This window comes from Mauremys mutica, chromosome 4 (genome assembly GCF_020497125.1).
Source record: "Mauremys mutica isolate MM-2020 ecotype Southern chromosome 4, ASM2049712v1, whole genome shotgun sequence".
Lineage (NCBI taxonomy): Eukaryota > Metazoa > Chordata > Testudines > Geoemydidae > Mauremys > Mauremys mutica.
The window spans coordinates 157,844,780-157,864,799 of record NC_059075.1 but is presented as its reverse complement, the minus strand read 5'-3'; the positions used below and the strand labels follow the sequence as shown (position 1 = coordinate 157,864,799).

General features: G+C 62.5%; 1 protein-coding gene across 1 annotated transcript; it reads left to right on the top strand.

Moving 5' to 3' along the window:
* Nucleotides 1-6,752: 6,752 nt before the first annotated feature.
* Nucleotides 6,753-18,738, top strand: LOC123368500 (protein ADP-ribosylarginine hydrolase-like). Its single transcript, XM_045013342.1, has 8 exons — nucleotides 6,753-6,902; nucleotides 7,682-7,905; nucleotides 8,634-8,732; nucleotides 12,402-12,507; nucleotides 12,876-12,955; nucleotides 14,573-14,756; nucleotides 15,380-15,594; nucleotides 17,477-18,738. Exons 1-8 carry the CDS (start codon nucleotides 6,892-6,894, stop codon nucleotides 17,638-17,640), a joined length of 1,083 nt encoding a protein of 360 aa, XP_044869277.1. The 5' UTR covers nucleotides 6,753-6,891; the 3' UTR covers nucleotides 17,641-18,738.
* Nucleotides 18,739-20,020: the final 1,282 nt, after the last annotated feature.

The following is a 20,020-nucleotide window of genomic DNA, read 5'->3' as shown; positions in this document are numbered from 1 at the left end:
GACCAGAGCAGAGAGCTTGCTGCCAGCACCCACTGGGACAGCCAGGGCAGCGCTGAGCACGGGGGGAGCTGAGACCCCAGCTGAGTGAGGGGAACCCAGGCAGGGCAGGTCGGCTGCCAACCAGGTTTGCCTGGTCCAGACGTGCTGCTGGGAAGTGATTCCACAGCAGGGAGGGAGCTACCAGGGACAGGGCTCAGGGGGGCTGTGACCCCAGGCCCAGCCAGCGAGAGGGAGCAGGTCCCACTCCCTGCCCCAGCAGCTGGATCCCAGACCGAGCTGCGGAGGGTCCCTCCTTGGAGAAGCTGAGGGGACTTGCTGGCCCCAGCGCTGCAAACCCCCTTGGGGACGGCTGCAGGGACAGAGTCCTGCGGGGAAGGGATCCCTGTACCGGGAATGGGCTCCCAAAGGGGAAGCAGAACTGGGGGCAATCGGGAGGCAGCTGGGGGTGCCCCAGGAATCAACAGGGTTCTTCCCTTTCGAGCTGCTGGATGGGAGCAGAGTGAGGGGACCCCTGGACCTGGAAGGGGAGGATTGGGAGGAGAAGGGGGAAGACCCCTTGGGGAATCTCTTCCCTGAGGTGGGAGCCAATCTCCCCATCAGGGGTTCCCCGTTCAGAGTCACTGGGGAAGCAGCCCAGAACCTGGAGAGAGAGGTCAGGGACATGCTGGCTTTAGATGTGATCCAGCCGTTTTACAGCCCACGGGCCTCACCCATGGGGCTGGTCCCCAAGGGAGACGGGATGATCTGGTTCTGTGGGGACCATCGGAAGCTAAAAGAACATAAGAAAGGCCGTACCGGGTCAGACCAAAGGTCCATCTAGCCCAGTATCTGTCCACCGACAGTGGCCAATGCCAGGTGCCCCTGAGGGAGTGAACCTAACAGGCAATGATCAAGTGATCTCTCTCCTGCCATCCATCTCCATCCTCTGACAAACAGAGGCCAGGGACACCATTCCTTACCCAGCCTGGCTAATAGCCATTTATGGACTTAGCCTCCATGAATTTATCCAGTTCTCTTTTAAACCCTGTTATAGTCCTGGCCTTCACAACCTCCTCAGGCAAGGAGTTCCACAAGTTGACTGTGCGCTGTGTGAAGAAGAACTTCCTTGTATTTGTTTTAAACCTGCTGCCTATTAATTTCATTGGGTGACCCCTAGTTCTTGTATTATGGGAACAAGTAAATAACTTTTCCTTATCCACTTTCTCAACATCACTCATGATTTTATATACCTCTATCATGTCCCCCCTTAGTCTCCTCTTTTCCAAGCTGAAGAGTCCTAGCCTCTTTAATCTTTTCTCATATGGGACCCTCTCCAAACCTCTAATCATTTTAGTTGCCCTTTTCTGAACCTTTTCTAGTGCCAGTAGATCTTTTTTGAGGTGAGGAGACCACATCTGTACACAGTATTCGAGATCTGGGCGTACCATGGATTTATATAAGGGCAATAATATATTCTCAGTCTTATTCTCTATCCCCTTTTTAATGATTCCTAACATCCTGTTTGCTTCTTTGACCGCCTCTGCACACTGCGTGAACATCTTCAGAGAACTATCCACGATGACGCCAAGATCTTTTTCCTGACTCGTTGTAGCTAAATTAGCCCCCATCATGTTGTATGTATAGTTGGGGTTATTTTTTCCAATGTGCATTACTTTACATTTATCCACATTAAATTTCATTTGCCATTTTGTTGCCCAATCACTTAGTTTTGTGAGATCTTTTTGAAGTTCTTCACAATCTGCTTTGGTCTTAACTATTTTGAGTAGTTTAGTTTCTGGGGTTCAGGAAGCTTAGTCCACAGCTTGGGATTCCCTGAATTCCAACCACCCAGCCCCAAACCGAAACTGAACTGAACTCCCTCCAGCTGGCTCCCTGCCTTTGTCCAACTTCCCGGGCAAAGGTGTTGACTTCCCCTCCCCCCTGCCTGGCTCAGGTTACAGGCTCAGGTCCTGTCCCTCACCTAAAGCCCTCCCCGGCTCCCCCATCCCCCACACAGACAGTCCCTACTCCACCACACCTCTCCCCCCTCCGAGACTGAACTGAGCGGGGTCACTCTGCCCAGTGACCCGGGGAAGTTTGGGGCCCCCTCTCCGGGACAGCGCGTCCGCTATCAGGTTGGCACTTCCCTTCACATGGACCACGTCCATGTCATAGTCCTGCAGGAGCAGGCTCCACCTCAGGAGCTTGGCGTTGGCTCCTTTCATCTGGTGCAGCCAGGTCAGGGGAGAGTGGTCGGTGTACACGGTGAAGTGGCGCCCAAAGAGATATGGCTCCAGTTTCTTCAGGGCCCACCCCATGGCCAGGCATTCCTTCTCGATGGCCGCGTAGCTCTGCTCCCGGGGTAGCAACTTCTTGCTCAGGTACACGATGGGGTGTCTCTCCCCCCTATCCAGTATGAATAGGTCAAGCAGGTCCTCTCTAGTTTGGGCCCCAGCTGTCCACTTGCGGGCATACCCCTGCGCCCGGTTGACCAGTTGTAGGTATGTGACCTCCCGGGTCTTATGTTGACTCCGGAACCTCTTCCGGTACATCTCCGGGGTCAGCCCAAACTCGCAGAGCAGGGCCTCTTTGAACAGTTCGTAGTCCCCTGCCTCCGCCCCTTTCATTCGGCTGTACACCTCCACGGCGGTGGAGTCCAGTAAGGGGGTGAGGCACTGGATCCTGTCTGCAGGGTCAACCTGGTGCAGCTCGCAGGCATTCTCAAAGGCCGTCAGGAAGGGATCTATGTCCTCCCCCTCCTTACGCCGGGCCAGGAAGCTCTTATCAAAGCTCTTTGTAGGCTTGGGTCCCCCCTCACTCACCGCAGCCGGGGCTTCTACTTCTCCTCCAGCTCCTGCTGGCGCTGGTTCTCCTCGTGTTTGCACTGGTTCTCCCGTTCCTGCTTCAGTTCTTGCCTCCTTAACTCGAGCTCCTCCCGTCTCAGCTCCCTGTCATATTCCAGCCGCATCCATTCCAGGGACAGGGAGCTCCGCCGGGACGATCCCCTGCTGGCCGCTGAGCCCTCGGTATTTGCTGGGCTTCCCCCAACCCCTCCCCTAGGTATAGGGGGGCAGGGTCTCGGGGTGTCCTCGGCTGCAGTCTGGCCCCTCCCAGCCATGTCAGGCCCCGGGGCCCACGCTGCTGCGTCCGCTGGGCGGCTTCCCTCAGGGACAGGGCTCGGTTCACCCAAGCGATCCTTCTCCTCCAGCTGGGCAATGAGCTGGTCTTTGGTGGACCTCCCAATGCGCAGCCCCCTCTGCTTGCACAGCCTCTTACGGTGCTTAGCAAACATCTTCCTGCTGGCCCCTCGCCGGCCTGTGCTCTCAGCTTCCCACTGGTTCCAGGGGGACCCCTCGTGCACCAGCCCTGCTTCAGGTCACCACCTCTCTGCCAGGGTCGAGCTGCAGACTCCTCCGCCCCTGGGACTTCTCCTGCAACCCCCCGGGGACCCTGTTACTGCAAAGTCCTTCTCTCTGGTCATGCTCCCTGTCACGGAGTGTAGGGGAGTCAGGCCCTGCACCCCCGGGCTCCCTGCCGATTCACCAGGACTCTCAGCCAGCCAGGAAAGCAGAAGGTTTATTTAGACGACAGGAGCACAGTCCAACACAGGTCTTGCAGGCACAGATAACAGGATCCCCCCGTGTTAGGTCCATCTTGGGGCCCCAGGAGCCCCACAGCCCCCATCGGGGATCAGAGCCCTCTCTCTCTGCTTCCCCTCTTTTCCCCAGCCAACTCCAGTCTGCCCAACCCCCTCCGGCCCCTCCTCTCTCCTCCGCTTCTTTCCCGGGCCAGGAGGTCACCTGACCCCTTTGTCTCCAACACCTTTAGCCAGCACCTTTGCAGGGAGGGGCCGGGCCATCAGTTGCTAGGAGACAGAGTGTCAGGCATTTGCTGCATGGACTTTTGCTGCTAGATACTTAGGATCTGTACCCAGCCCCCAGTACGAACAGTCCCACTTCGTCACACCCTCCCTACCGGGTCAGGGTCCGGCGCCTCGGGCAGAGTACCTTCCCCGTTGTCATGGTGCAGAGCTCTGCGCCGACTCTGACTACGGGTCACGACCAGGGCACCCCAGGCATTGCCTGGCCAGGCCTCGAGGTCCTCCCCCATTAACACCTCTGTGGGCAAATGGGGGTGCACTCCCACGTCCTTGGGGCCCTCCTTGACCCCCCACTTCAGGTGCACCCTCGCCACGGGCACCTTGAATGGGGTCCTGCTCACGCCCCTCAGGGTCAGGTAGGTGTCGGGCACCATCTGATCTGGGGCCACCACCCCGGGCCGGGCCAGCGTCACCTCTGCGCCCGTGTCCCAGTACCCAGTGACCTCCCTCCCGTCTACCTCCAGGGGAACAAGGCACTCGCTCCGGAGGGGCAGCCCCGTGCCCACCCTGTAAACCAAAAACCCGGAGTCTGGAGCACCCAGCCCCCCAGAGGAGCAGACCTGGGGCCCTCCTCCCTCCTTCACAGGTGGTATGCGGCCAGCCCCCCTTGCCTGGGAACGCTGCCCCTCATCCGACTGGGTCTCTACCCAGTTAACCCTCTGCGGGTTGGGTCTGCTCGGTCTGTCCCTGAGCTTGGGGCACTGGGCCCGTATGTGGCCTCGTTGGCCACAGTGAAAGCAGCCCATGTCTCGTGGGTCCCCTCGAGTGGGTCGGGTGGACCTGACGCTGGACGTTCCCCTTTTGTGGGGGTTCTCCATAGGGCCCCGCTGGGAGGTCCCATGGTGACTCTCTCTCTGCATTGAGGCAGGCCTGCTCCTTCGAGACTCCTCCCTGCCATCCCCTGCCCGACTGTCCATGTATTGGTCGGCCAGCCGGCCGGCATGCTGCGGGTTCTCCGGCTTCTGGTCCATCAACCACAGCCGCAGGTCGGATGGGCACTGCTCATACAGGTGCTCCAGTATGAATATGTCAAGCAGGTCCTCTCTAGTTTGGGCCCCAGCCGTCCACTTGCGAGCGTACCCCTGCGCCCGGTTGACCAGTTGCAGGTATGTGCCCTCACGGGTTTTACGCTGACTCCCCACCGTGCCAGTCCTTGAGGTCACCACCTCCCTGCCAGGGTCGAGCTGCAGACTCCTCCGCCCCTGGGACTGCTCCTGTGATCCCCCGGGGGACCCTGTTACTGCAAAGTCCTTCTCTCTGGTCACACACTCCCAGAGGTTAATTGCTCCTTCGTTTTACTGCTCCCCAGTCACTTACTGCAGGAAGCGCCGTCCACGGGGTGCAGTAGATCCCACCCCTGCCACCAGTTGTCACGGAGTATGGGGGAGTCAGGGCCCTGCACCCCCAGCTTCCTGCGATTCACAGCAACTCTCAGCCAGCCAGGAAAGCAGAAGGTTTATTTAGACGACAGGAACACAGTCCAGGACAGGTCTTGCAGGCACAGATAACAGGATCCCCCCTGTCAGGTCCATCTTGGGGCCCCCGGAGCCCCACAGCCCCCATTGGGGATCAGAGCCCTGTCTCTGCTTCCCTCCCTTCTCCAGCCAGCTCCAGTCTGCCCAGCCCCCTCCAGCCCCTCCTCTCTGCTCAGCCTCTTTCCCGGGCCAGGGGGTCACCTGACCCCTTTGTCTCCAACACCTTTAGTTGCACCTTTGCAGGGGAGGGGCCCGGGCCATCAGTTGCTAGGAGACAGAGTGTCAGGCATTCCGTTGCACTGGCCTTTTGCTTTGCTAGATACTTAAGATCTGCACCCAGCATTCCCAGCCCCCAGTACCAACAATCCCACTTCGTCACACTCCCAGGGGTTAATCGCCCCCTGAAACCGTCTCTCTCTGTCTCTTCAGCCCACCTCGTCCCCATCAGTCCCCCTTCGCTTTACTGGTCCCCAGTCACTTACTGCAGGAAGCGCCGTCCCCGGGGTGCAGTCGATCCCACCGCTACCACCAGTTGTCACGGAGAGTGTGGGGGAGTCCGGCCCTGCACCCCTCTGCCTGGGCTCACAGTGACTCTCAGCCAGCCAGTAAAACAGAAGGTTTATTGGACAACAGGAACGCAGGATACAGCAGAGCTTGTGGGCACAACCAGGACCCCTCAATCGAGTCCTTCTGGGGGTTCAGGGAGCTTAGACCCCAGCTTGGGATTCCCTGAATTCCACCACCCAGCCCCAAACCGACACTGAACTAACTCCCTCCAGCCGGCCCCTTCCTTTGTCCAGCTTCCTGGGCAAAGGTGCTGACACCCCTCCCCCCTGCCTGGCTCAGGTTACAGGCTCAGGTCCTGTCCCTCACCTAAAGTCACCCCCGGCTCCCCCATCCCCCACCCAGACAGTCCCTGCTCCATCACACCCGCACCCCCATCTACCCAGCCCCCCTGCCCCCAGCCAGCCAGCCCCCCACACCCCCATCTACCCAACCCCCCTTCCCCCAGCCAGCCCCACACCCCCTCATCTACCCAGCCCCCCTGCCCCCAGCCAGCCAGCCCCCCACACCCCCATCTACCTAGTCCCCTTGCCCCCAGCCCCCCGCCCCAACATCCCCATCTGGCCACCCAGGCCCCCAGCCCCCACATAGCTCCATGTAGCCAGCCCCACACCCTTGTCTACCCAGCCCCCCCCCGGCCCCAGCCAGCCAGCCCCACACCCCAACATCTCCACCCAGGCCCCCACCCCCCCAAAGCTCCATGTAGCCAGCCCCACACCCCCATCTACCCAGCCCTCTGCCCCCAGCTAGCTCCCCCCCCCCCGGTCCAGGGCTCCAGTTTCTCTGGCCCCTTTAAGGGCGCGGGGCTGGAATTGGCCCCGGGCCAAGGCCGGGTTTAGAGCCGGGAATCGCTGAGCCAGCGCGGGGGCGGGGGAAACACAGGGCCGGCCGGACGCAGGGGCCGGACACAGGGACAGACGGGGGGACGGGCAGGGCCCGGCAGGGACAGACAGACACAGCTGGGCCCGACCCCCCCAGGCAGCTGCAGGCTCCATGGAGGGGACGTAAGTGCCCCCCTCCCCCACCCCAGGCTCTCCCCAGCCCCGGCCATGGAGCTGGAGGGGGGCGGGAAGAGGGGGGGCAGGAGTAGGGGGGCTGATACTTGGGAGGCCGGACCCCTGACCCCCCCATCTCCCTCCAGGGCCCCCCCCGGGCGGCGTACCGGGCGGCCATGGTGCTGAGATGGGGGGGGAGCAGCGGGGGGGCTGGTACTTGGGGGGGGCGGAGCCCTGACCCCCATCTCCCCCCAGGCCCCCCCCCGGGCGGCCATGGTGCTGAGATGTGGGGGGAGCAGAGGGGGGGTTGGTACTCGGGGGGCCGGACCCCTGACCCCCATCTCCCCCCAGGGCCCCCCCCGGGTGGCGTACCGGGCGGCCATGGTGCTGAGATGTGGGGGGAGCAGAGGGGGGGTTGGTACTCGGGGGGCTGGAGCCCTGACCCCCCCATCTCCCCCAGGGCCCCCCCCGGGCGGCGTACCGGGCGGCCATGGTGCTGAGATGCGGGGGGGGAGCGGCAGGGGGGTTGGTACTCGGGGGTCCAGACCCCTGACCCCCCCATCTCCCCCAGGGCCCCCCCACGGGCGGCGTACCGGGCGGCCATGGTGCTGAGATGGGGGGGAGCAGCGGGGGGGGTTGGTACTCGGGGGGCCGGAGCCCTGACCCCCATCTCCCCCAGGGCCCCCCCCCCGGGCGGCGTACCGGGCGGCCATGGTGCTGAGATGGGGGGGAGCAGCGGGGGGGGTTGGTACTCGGGGGGCCGGAGCCCTGACCCCCATCTCCCCCAGGGCCCCCCCCCGGGCGGCGTACCGGGCGGCCATGGTGCTGAGCGGGGCGGGCGACGCGCTGGGCTACCGGAACCAGCGCTGGGAGTACTGCCCCTCGGGCCCCCAGATCCACGCCGAGCTGGCCCAGCTGGGGGGGCTGGGGGGCATCCAGGCCGTGCCCCCCGACTGGCCCGCCAGCGACGACACCGTCCTGCACCTGGCAACGGCCGAGGCCCTGGCCACCGGTGAGGGGGGCACAGATCGGGGGGGAGAAATGGGGGGCACAGATCCGGGGGGCACAGATCTGGAGAGGAAAAGGGGGCACAGATCTAGGGGGTGGGAATGGGGGGGCACAGATCTGGGGTGGGAAAAGGGGGCTGAGATCTAGGGGGTGGGAATGGGGGGCACAGATCTAGTGGGGGACAGATCTGGGGTGGGAATGGGGGGGCACAGATCCGGGGGACACAGATCTGGAGAGGAAAAGGGGGCACAGATCTGGGGGAGGGAATGGGGGGCACAGATCGGGGGGGAGAAATGGGGGGCACAGATCCGGGGGGCACAGATCTGGAGAGGAAAAGGGGGCACAGATCTAGGGCGTTGTAATGGGGGGCCACAGATCTGGGGTGGGAAAAGGGGGCTGAGATCTAGGGGGTGGGAATGGGGGGCACAGATCTAGGGGGGGACAGATCTGGGGTGGGAATGGGGGGGCACAGATCCGGGTGACACAGATCTCGGGGAGGGAATGGGGGGCACAGATCCGGGGGGCACAGATCTGGGGTGGGAAAAGGGGGCTGAGCTCTAGGGGGTGGGAATAGGGGGCACAGACCCTGGCGGGGGAGAGAAAAGGGGCCGTGACGATGCTGCCCATGGGAGCCAGCTGAGGCAGTTGGAGTGTCGGGGGAGGACGGGGACTGGCTGGGGGTCCCTGTGGTGGCTGGGGGGCCCCAGACTGACCCCTCTCTCTGCCCCCCAGGACTGGAGGGGGAGCCGTTGCTGCAGGAGCTGGCACGAGGCTACGTGGCAGCGATGGGTGACATGGAGGGCAGGAAACCCGGCCCCACCAGCATCCTGGGTACGGTAGGAGTGCACCCCCCCATGCCCGGCACCCCCTGGGCACTGGGACCCCCCCATGCCTGGCACCCCCTGGCCACTGGGGACCCCCCCATGCCCGGCACCCCCTGGCAACTGGGCCCCCCCATGCCCGGCACCCCCTGGCCACTGGGACCCCCCCATGCCCGGCACCCCCTGGCCACTGGGACCCCCCCATGCCTGGCACCCCCTGGGCACTGGGACCCCCCCATGCCCGGCACCCCATGGGCATTGGACCCCCCTGTCATGGTCTACACCCTCACTTGAAACTGGGGGGTTTCAAAGTGAGGACCAGCATGTATTCCCCCACCCTAAAATCCTAGGGTAGGTCTCCTTCGCTGCCACCAGTCAGGTTAAAGTGTCTGACACACTGCCTGTCCCCCAAGCTTCCCCTGGGGAACCCAGATTCAAACCCCTTGAATCTCTACACACAGGGAAGCAGCCCACTTCCCCCCTCTCTCTCTCCTAGCCACTCTGGAGAGATATACACCGAGTCAAATTCTTGACTCAACACAAAGAGGGACTCACTTCCCCCCTCCCCTTCCCTAGTCCTGGAAAGAGATACCTGATTCAAACTGCTTGAATCAAACCCAGGAGGACTGTCTCCTCCCCCCTCCCCTTCCCCTGAATTTCCACAAGAGAAGGAATTAACCAAGTCCAAAGAAAAGAAAAGAATTTATTAAGAGAACAAAAAGAAAATACAGAATTTCTATGAGCCCAAGCTGGACACTCATAGGGGATAACCTTATCAATCTCTGGAGAGAATCCCCCTCCCCCTTTCTTTCTCAGTGAAAGCAAAGTAACAGCAAACAGGAATAAAGAATTTCCTTTAGCAAACACACAATTGCAAATATAGAAATCAAATTATAAGACTAACCTGCCTTTCTAATTAATACTCACTATTACATAGTAGAAACTACTCCAGGAGAACTTGGAGACATGACTGGTCTCTTTTAGATCCAAAAAGAGAACTCTAACAAACAAAGAACACAGACAAAGGCTTCCCTCCACAGAGATTTGAAAAAATCTCGTCTCTGATTGGTCCTCTGGTCAGGTGGTCACCAGGTACTGCAGGTTAACCCTTTACAGGTAAAAGATACTTTAACCCTTAACTATCTGTTTATGACACGCCCCCCAAATCGCAGACAGTGGCGGAACCACACTGGCGATGATTTCCTTCTAGAACTGTACAATAAACAGATATACAAAACACATGCACTATTACATATACTACTAAGTATGTAAACAACAAGATATTTGACACTGAAGAACACTTTGTATGCATTTGACCGGACATACTTGGCAACGTCCTTGCCCATCCTCCCAGTGGAAGGACTTCCCCAACCTGTTCTTGGTTCTGTTTACCCCAGAATGACCACTGGGATGTCATGGTCCAAGCTTAAGAGCTTGTACCGGTACTTAGTTGGAACTACCAACTGTTTTTGAGGATTCTGGCCTTTCTGGTGTCCACCAGAAAGAATGTCCTTATATAAAAGTCCTTGTTTTACAACAAACTGGGATCGATTAGAAGAGCTGAGAGGCGGTGGGTTGCTCCGTGCTGCCGCCCAAGCTTTCTTAAGGCTGTCATCGGCTTCCTGCTCTGTCTGGAACTGTTCCCTTGAGGCGGGAGACACCAGTTCCTTTGGGAGCGATGTAGGTGATGAGGTTGTTTCCATTGACTGTGGACCGCTCTCCGCTGGTGCACAAGGTGATATTTCAGGCTCTGGCTGAGCCTCTTGGGTAGAGTTGTGTGCTGCTTCTGCCAGTTTAGGCCCGTTGGCGCCCCCTGGCGGTGGAGTTGCAAGTGCTGGCGTCAGTGCTGGCGCTGGTTCTGCCGCTGGTTGCTCTTCCAGTTCCGGTCCTGGGACTGGATGTACTATGGCTGCTGTAGTTGTTGGCATGAGATCCGGTTCCACCACCTCTGTCTGGGTGTCTGGTAACACAGACCGGGTCTTGGTGGATGGCTCAGGAACAGGGATGGGAGTGCCTGCTTGTTTGGCCTGGCTGCGGGTGACCACTCCCCCCCTCTTGGCCAGCTCCACATGGTTGGCCAAGTCTTTCCCCAGTAGCATGGGGATGGAATAATTGTTATAGACAGCAAAAGTCCACTTTCCTGACCAGTCCTTGTACTGGTCTTCAGGGATGCTGTACCCATGGCAGGTCCTTTTAAATTTTTTCAAGAAGGCCTCAGTTTTCTCACTTGCCATGTAGGTGGGAAATTTCTTGGGATGGGGAACAGTGCCTTCTGGTGTTGGCCACACCCCTCTGCAGTCAGTGAATTTTATGTGTGGCTTGCTGGTGTTGCTTTTTGGTGCTGGTCACACCCCTCTGCAGTCAGGGAATTGGGTTGCTTGCTTCCCAATTCCTACCCTGTCTACTCGCGATTGAATAGAAAGAAACAAAAGCTTTTGATTTGCAAATGGTGTTTGCTTGTTTGCTGGCTTACAAGAACTAGAAAATCTGGTTTGGTAACTTGCCTTTAGCAATTTCTAATGCTCTCCCAGTAGGGGTCCTTTCTAACAAAAGCCTTGTTAGAAAAACCTTACAAGAAAAAAGGGGGAAAAAAAGAAAAGAAGAAGGAAAAAAAAAAGTTTTTTCCTAACAAAGTCTGTTAGAAAACCTTATCTTCCTCAGCTAAACCGAGCTGACAATCTGTTTCCAAAAAAAAAATCTCCCCCTCCTGGCTTCCAAGAAGGTGGAAAAACCTGTTTTGCCACTGTCTTGCAAATTGCTAAGTACCCTCTCAGTATGGGGTCTCCTATAACAAAGCCTGGTTAGAAAAACTAATTCCCTCCAGCCAAACTGCTGAAACTGCTTCTAACCCTGAAAACTGCTTGAAAACTGCCTTTTCCTCAAGCTGCCTGTCCAAGCAACAAGAAAGAAAAACTGCTTCCAACAAAGCCTGCTGGAAAACTTAATTCCCTCCAGCCAAACTGCTGAAACTGCTTCTAACAATACCAGTTAGAAAAGGAATACTTGTAAACTCCCTCTTCTCTCAGGTTGCTTTCCTGCTCTAGAAGAAGAGAATAGCTTCCTTCAGCGTAGCCCAGCTGAAAAAAACTCCTTGTAACAATGGGTTCGAAACTCCGCTGCCACCATGTCCTAGGGTCTCACCCCCACTTTGAGCTTGTGGGTTCAAAGATGGGGACCCGCATGTATTCTGCCACCACTCAATCAGGAAATGTGGATTGAGACACAGTCCTTCCCCAAAATCCTAGGGGATTCCAAGAGCCCCAAATCCATGGAGTTCTTACACCCAGGAGAAACAAACCATTCCCCCTGCTTCCTCCCCCCTCCCTTTTCCTAGGAGAGATACCGGGATCTAACTACAGAGGGATACCTCCCCCTCCCCTTTCCCTGAGAATCCACCCAAGGAAAGACCAAACAAGTCCTTAATAGAAAAGAATTTCATGCCCACCAACCCCCAGTTGGCTTCTGGGGCCCCCTCCACTGCCCTGCCTGGCTGCCCCACACGCCCCCCGCAGCCCCCACACCTGTGACGTGGGGAGGAGTATGGGGGGTCCCCAGGACACGTGGGGGGTTGTGGGCTGTGCATACCTGGGCCAGGTGTGGGGGGGCCGGGCCGGGAAGGGGGTGCTATTTTGGGGACCCTGCAGGGCGCCCGTGTGACCCCCACCCTGTCCCCCCCCAGGGACGTCCCAGCTGCGCCCGGGCGAGCCGGCTGGGTACCGGATCCCCTTCAACCCCAGTGCCACCGGCTGCGGGGCCGCCATGCGCTCCATGGCCATCGGGCTCAGGTGCGGGGCAGGGACTATGGGGCTCCCCAGGGGCTATGGGGCACCCCGGGGAAGGGGGGTGGATGGGGGGGTGGGACCCCAGGGGCTATGGGGCACCCTGGGAAAGGGGGGCAGAGGTGGGGGTTGGACCCCAGGGGCTATGGGGCACCTCGGGGAAGGGGGGCAGAGGTGGGGGGGTGGGACCCCAGGGGCTATGGGGCACCCTGGGGAAGGGTGGCAGAGGTGGGGGCATCAGGAGGACGGGAGCTCTGGGTCACGGGGGGCTGGCGGGTGCATCCCAGGGGGGTACTGGGGGTTTCTGGTGTTGGGGGGCACCTGGCTGGGGGGCATGACCCTGCACTGCCCCTGTACACCCCCCCCCCCCGCAGGTACCCGCGCCCCACGGATCTGCCAACCCTGATCCGGCTCAGCGTGGAGAGCGGGCGCATGACGCACCATCACCCCACAGGTAGGGGGCACCAGGGGGCTGGAGGGGAAAACGGTCCCACACTCCCACCCCGGCATCCCCCCCCCCTTGCAGGGGACTGGGGGGCCGTGTGGGGGTCCAGCCCCCCGATCTCCCATTGGGGGCTGTGACAGTGCTGCCCGGGGGAGCCAGCTGGGGTCACGCAGTCAGGGTGAGCTGCAAACAGACCAGGCCAGACAAACCCCAGACGCTGGTGGATCTTCCAACACTGAGATTTACCAGCCAGCCCCAAACAGCCTCTGTTACCTCCCTGGTTCCTCCGAATCCAAACCCCGCAGCTCCGCCCCGTGCCCGGCCCAGGCCTCCGGCCAGACGCACACGGCAGAGATGCTGCTGGGTCCTGAAATCTTCTCACCATAGAAAGAGAAGGTTCTTCCAGCCCCCGAGGATCAGCCGCCCCCCCAGCTCCAGTGATAACTGACCCCAAATACCCGCCACAGCCAGTTCCTATTAACTCAGCTACAATGTATCAGCAGAGAAAAGGGAGCGAGTTGGCTCAAAGCTCAATCTACAGACAGACGTGAATTCGGTTCCTGAGGCTCTGGCACAGCAGAGCGGAGCTTGTAGTTACCCCAAGTCCTTTTAGAAACACTCCCGAGGCTCCAGCCCCGTGTCCGTGTTCAGGGGGCTCCAGCCAGTGCCTGGGGGTCTCAGTCCTTGTGGCTGAAGGTTTCCCCCTCGCGGAACCCAGAGCAGCTCGGAGCTGAAGCAGGATCGTGGCCCAGGGTTTGATACATTTCCAGCCGCCTTTGGGCCTGAGGAAACAATCGGCCTCACTCTCCTGCTCCCAGCCGGCCTGGCCATTCGCCCAGGGGATTGATCCAGGAGCAGCTCAGCCCCAGGGCAGCACAGCCGGCAAAGGGCCACCCGGCCAGTCACACTCCTGCGCTCCAGTGTCCTGCGAAATGTTCAGCCTCCTGCTTTGCTCCTTGACTCCCAGCTCTAGCGCTAGACAGGCCTTGTTTGCTGCCATCCCAAGCCCTGAGCCACCCCCTGCCCTGCTCCCGCTGCCAGCGCGGCTGCATGGCCCAGCTCGGCCCATTCACAGACCTTCCTAGCCAGCCCTGAAGGTTCCCCCCGGGGCAGGGCAGGGCAGGCTGGGGGCATTAACTCGCCCTGGCCCTGGCCCCTTCCAACGTGCGCCCCCAAGGGGAGTCCTGCCCCCCACCTCTGGAGAGTGCAGTGCTCTCAGCTGGGGGCATTAACTCGCCCTGGCCCTGGCCCCTTCCAGCGTGCGCCCCCAAGGGGAGTCCTGCCCCCCACCTCTGGAGAGTGCCGTGCTCTCAGCTGGGGGCATTAACTCGCCCTGGCCCTGGCCCCTTCCAACGTGCGCCCCCCAAGGGGAGTCCTGCCCCCCACCTCTGGAGAGTGCAGTGCTCTCAGCTGGGGGCATTAACTCGCCCTGGCCCTGGCCCCTTCCAGCGAGATCGGATCTCACGCTCACTATCACAGGGCTTTATGGGAGGTCCCAGCCCCCCATGCTGGGCCTGCTGCAGGGTACCCGGGGGGGCCCCAGTCTGAGCAGTGGCTCTGCCCCAGGCCTGGGGGGGGAAGGGGGTCTCCGTGCGGGGCCCCTGACGGACCCTTGCCCCGCTGCAGGGTACCTGGGGGCCCTGGCCTCGGCCCTGTTCACGGCCTACGCGGTGCGGGGGCTCCCCCTGGCGCAGTGGGGGGCCGGCCTGCTGCAGACGCTGCCCCTGGCCCAAACCTATGTGCAGGACGCGGGTGTCGACACCCAGCCCAACCTGGACGCCTGGGGCTACTTCCCCCAGAAATGGGCCTGGTGAGTGTGGGGGGCAGAAGGGAGGACAGAGCCCCAGGCGAGGCTGGGGGTGCCAGGCACAGGGTGGTATGTGGGAAAGGAGGGGGGCTCAGACTCCCCGGGGGGCAGGGCAGGGATGCCGGGGCAGGGCGGGGGATGGGAAAGGGGGCGCAGGCCCCCCGGGGGGCAGATCAGGGGTGCCAGGTGCAGGGCGGGGGATGGGAAAGGGGGCGCAGACCCCAGGGGTGCAGATCAGGGGTGCCAGGCGCAGGGCGGGGGATGGGAAAGGGGGCGCAGACCCCCGGGGGGCAGATCAGGGGTGCCAGGCGCAGGGCGGGGGATGGGAAAGGGGGCGCAGACCCCCGGGGAGCAGATCAGGGGTGCCAGGGGCAGGGCGGGGGATGGGAAAGGGGGCGCAGACCCCCCGGGGGGCAGATCAGGGGTGCCAGGCGCAGGGCGGGGGATGGGAAAGGGGGCGCAGACCCCCGGGGGCAGATCAGGGGTGCCGGGGCAGGGCGGGGGATGGGAAAGGGGGCGCAGACCCCCCGGGGGGCAGATCAGGGGTGCCAGACGCAGGGCGGGGGATGGGAAAGGCGGGTGATGCCGGGGGGGTCAGCGGCCTGGTCTCATCCCTGCCCCCGCAGGTACCTGGCTGAGCGGGGCCTGGCGGAAGGGCACGGCCCCCCACGGTTCCCCTCCCCCTACGGCCCGGCGGAGCGGGACGGGATCTACCAGACCTTCAGCCTGGAGGGCTGGGCGGGGCGCAGCGGGCACGACGCCCCCATGATCGCCTACGACGCGCTGCTGGGCGCTGGCGACCGCTGGGACGAGCTCTGCAGCCGGGCCATGTTCCATGGGGGTGAGTCCGGCCGCCCCAGAGCCAGCCGCATCCCAGCCCTCACGCCAGGATACACAGGCCCCAGCGCCCCGTCCCAGAGCCAGCCGCATCCCAGCCCTCACGCCAGGATACACAGCCCCCAGTGCCCCGCCCCAGAGCCAGCCGCATCCCAGCCCTCACGCCAGGATACACAGCCCCCAGTGCCCCGCCCCAGAGCCAGCCGCATCCCAGCCCTCATGCCAGGATACACAGGCCCCAGTGCCCCGCCCCAGAGCCAGCCGCATCCCAGCCCTCATGCCAGGATACACAGCCCCCGGCTCCCTGCCCCAGAGCCAGCTGCATCCCAGCCCTCACGCCAGGATACACAGCCCCCGGCTCCCTGCCCCAGAGCCAGCCGCATCCCAGCCCTCACGCCAGGATACACAGCTCCCGGCGCCCCGCCCCAGAGCCAGCCGCATCCCAGCCCTCACGCCAGGATACACAGCCCCCAGTGCCCCGCCCCAGAGCCAGCCGCATCCCAGCCCTCATGCCAGGATACACAGCCCCCAGTGCCCCGCCCCAGAGCCAGCCGCATCCCAGCCCTCATGCCAGGATACACAGCCCCCAGTGCCCCGCCCCAGAGCCAGCCGCATCCCAGCCCTCACGCCAGGATACACAGCCCCCGGCGCCCCGCCCCAGAGCCAGCTGCATCCCGGCCCTCACGCCAGGATACACAGCCCCCGGCGCCCCGTCCCAGAGCCAGCTGCATCCCAGCCCTCATGCCAGGATACACAGCCCCCGGCGCCCCGCCCCAGAGCCAGCTGCATCCCGGCTGCAGTATACACAGCCCCCGGCGTCTCACCCCAGAGCCAGCTGCATCCCAGCTGCAGTATACACAGCCCCCGGCGTCTCACCCCAGAGCCAGCCGCATCCCAGCTGCAGTATACACAGCCCCCGGCATCTCCCCCCAGAGCCAGCCGCATCCCAGCTGCAGTATACACAGCCCCCGGCGTCTCACCCCAGAGCCAGCCGCATCCCAGCCGCAGTATACACAGCCCCCGGCGTCTCACCCCAGAGCCAGCCGCATCCCAGCTGCAGTATACACAGCCCCCGGCGTCTCACCCCAGAGCCAGCTGCATCCCAGCTGCAGTATACACAGCCCCCGGCGTCTCACCCCAGAGCCAGCTGCATCCCAGCTGCAGTATACACAGCCCCCGGCGTCTCACCCCAGAGCCAGCCGCATCCCAGCTGCAGTATACACAGCCCCCGGCGTCTCACCCCAGAGCCAGCTGCATCCCAGCTGCAGTATACACAGCCCCCGGCGTCTCACCCCAGAGCCAGCCGCATCCCAGCTGCAGTATACACAGCCCCCGGCATCTCACCCCAGAGCCAGCCGCATCCCAGCTGCAGTATACACAGCCCCCGGCGTCTCACCCCAGAGCCAGCCGCATCCCAGCCGCAGTATACACAGCCCCCGGCGTCTCACCCCAGAGCCAGCCGCATCCCAGCTGCAGTATACACAGCCCCCGGCGTCTCACCCCAGAGCCAGCCGCATCCCGGTGCCAGTACACACAGCTCGTGGCCCCAGAGACTCCTCCGCTCCCCTTGGCACCTGACCAGACTCTCCCAGCCAGGGCAGGGCCCAGGGCACCCCCCCCATCTCATTCCCCCCCCCCGGCCAACCTCCCTGTCCCCTCCAGGGGCTGCGGCCCCAAGACCCCCCCCCCAGCTTGGCTCCAGCTGCCACAAGCCCTGCCCAGCCCCCCAACCTCCCCAGCTGCAGTGGGGCAGGTTAATTGGCCCCGTCTGACCCACAATGACCCACTCAGGGCTTGTGTGGGGCAAACACCCCATGGCAGGATCCCCGGGTGCCCCACCCCCGCCCCAGAGGGGCCACGTCTCACCTGTGCCCATCTCCCCGCAGGAGACAGCGACTCGACGGGCGTCATTGCGGGGTGCTGCTGGGGGCTGGCCCACGGGCTGGCCGGGGTCCCCGCGGGGAATCACCGACACCTGGAGTACCGGCACCGCATGGAGGCAGCCGCCGACCGGATCCACGCCCTGGCCTGGGGGGAGAGCGCCCCATGAGCACCCCACTGCCCCGGCACTGCCCGGACACCTGGGTTCCTTCTTAACCCCGCCCCCCTGGCCTCCCACCCTGCACTCAACAGCCAACCCCACTGCAGGCCAGGGCTGGATTTGGGGGGTCCCCCATTCCCCAGACACATGGGGGAGGGCAGAAAATTCCCAGCCCCCCCCAGTGCACCCTCCTGCCCCCCCATGAGCCACAGGCCCCCACCCACTAGCACCTCCTACTGCTGCACCCAGGACACCAGGCTCCTGCTCCAGGGGTCTCCCGGGTCAGCGTCGGGCTGCTCAATAAACCCGTCTCCTGCCTTCCCGTGCCAGCGGGGGTCATTTCGGGGGGGCCCAGGGCCCATGCCAAGAAGCAGGCATCCCCGGGGGATGGGCGAGGCCGGGCTGCAGGGGAGGAGTGGCCAGAACCCAGGTATCCTGCTCCCTGCAGTGCAGCACCCCAGCACCCCACTGATCCCAGCACTGACTGCCAGGGAAGGGCCCCCCGGGACCCCCCCACGCCGGCTGCCTGCTGCGCTGTCCCCTCCTGGCCCTGCCCCACAATCCCCTGGGGGGGGATCAGCCCCCCTGCTGCAAGGGCTGTGCCCCCAAACCTGTTACTGGCCCCCAGCTTTCTGCTCAGCCCACCCGGCTGGGCCCCGTCAGCCATTAACCGGCTCCTGTCGCACCCGCTCGCTCTGCCCCCAGCTGCTCCCAGCCCTGGTCACTGGCCTCTGCGAGCCAGCTGGGGTCACGCAGTCAGGGTGAGCTGCACACAGACCAGGCCAGACAAACCCCAGACGCTGGTGGATCTTCCAACACTGAGATTTACCAGCCAGCCCCAAACAGCCTCTGTTACCTCCCTGGTTCCTCCGAATCCAAACCCCGCAGCTCCGTCCCGTGCCCAGCCCAGGCCTCCGGCCAGACGCACACGGCAGAGATGCTGCTGGGTCCTGAAATCTTCTCACCATAGAAAGAGAAGGTTCTTCCAGCCCCCGAGGATCAGCCGCCCCCCCAGCTCCAGTGATAACTGACCCCAAATACCCGCTACAGCCAGTTCCTATTAACTCAGCTACAATGTATCAGCAGAGAAAAGGGAGCGAGAGGTTCAAAGCTCAATCTACAGACAGACGTGAATTCGGTTCCTGAGGCTCTGGCACAGCAGAGCGGAGCTTGTAGTTACCCCAAGTCCTTTTAGAAACACTCCCGAGGCTCCAGCCCAGTGTCCGTGTTCAGGGGGCTCCAGCCAGTGCCTGGGGGTCTCAGTCCTTGTGGCTGAAGGTTTCCCCCTCGCGGAACCCAGAGCAGCTCGGAGCTGAAGCCGGATCGTGGCCCAGGGTTTGATACATTTCCAGCCGCCTTTGGGCCTGAGGAAACAATCGGCCTCACTCTCCTGCTCCCAGCCGGCCTGGCCATTCGCCCAGGGGATTGATCCAGGAGCAGCTCAGCCCCAGGGCAGCACAGCCGGCAAAGGGCCCTGAAGGTTCCCCGCTGGGGCAGGGCAGGGCAGGCTGGGGGCCATTAACTCGCCCTGGCCCTGGCCCCTTCCAACGTGCGCCCCCAAGGGGAGTCCTGCCCCCCACCTCTGGAGAGTGCAGTGCTCTCAGCTGGGGGCATTAACTCGCCCTGGCCCTGGCCCCTTCCAGCGAGATCGGATCTCACACTCACTAGTCACACACCCCAAAATCCCCAGCGTGCCCCTCCGACCTCCCCCACTCTGAGCCCCCGGCTGGGCAGTCAGCTGGACCGGACACCTGGGTTCCTCGCCTTGTCCATCTGCCCCATTGCCCACTTGCAACCTGGGGGAAGCCACCTGCCCTGGAGATGGGCAGAAAACCCATTAGCCTAAGAGCTGAGGAGTGGGCTCTCCCTCGGGACCAGCCACCTCCGCACCGGGCCGTCCCACCAGGGTGGTGTGAAGAGAGCCTGGGCACCACCCCAAAGGACAAACTGGGGCCACGGGGCTGAGCCTGTCCCGTTCGTACCCCCCACCCTGTGTGATAACCAGAGCAAGACTCCTGCTGAGAGGCGCAGTGAGAATCCAGAATGATACCACACAAGAACCCAAATCAAGGAGAGAAGAAGCAGGCTGCTCCCTGCGGCAGGGAGAGACAAAGCAGGCTGCTCCCTGCGGCAGGGAGAGACAAAGCAGGCTGCTCCCTGCGGCAAAGGGCTTCCCTCACCCCCTTGCTCTAGGCTGGCTACCCCACTGACTCTCCACGCTGACAAACTGCCCCCAAAAGGCCCCACCTCCACTGCACCCTGCAGCCAGCTCAGCTCTGTGAGTGTGGGGGGGTGGAAGCTGGACTGACTAACAGCATTAAAAGCTGCACTGGGTGAGCTGCATTCACACTAGCAGCACTTCGCTGTACTGGAGGAACGGGATCAGGCG

Bases quoted from the DNA above. Each gene is read 5' to 3' on its own strand.
- LOC123368500 (XM_045013342.1), top strand. The intron at 8,733-12,401 runs GTACGGTAGGAG...GTCCCCCCCCAG, and splicing joins CGGCCCCACCAGCATCCTGG to GGACGTCCCAGCTGCGCCCG. The intron at 14,757-15,379 runs GTGAGTGTGGGG...CTGCCCCCGCAG, and splicing joins TTCCCCCAGAAATGGGCCTG to GTACCTGGCTGAGCGGGGCC.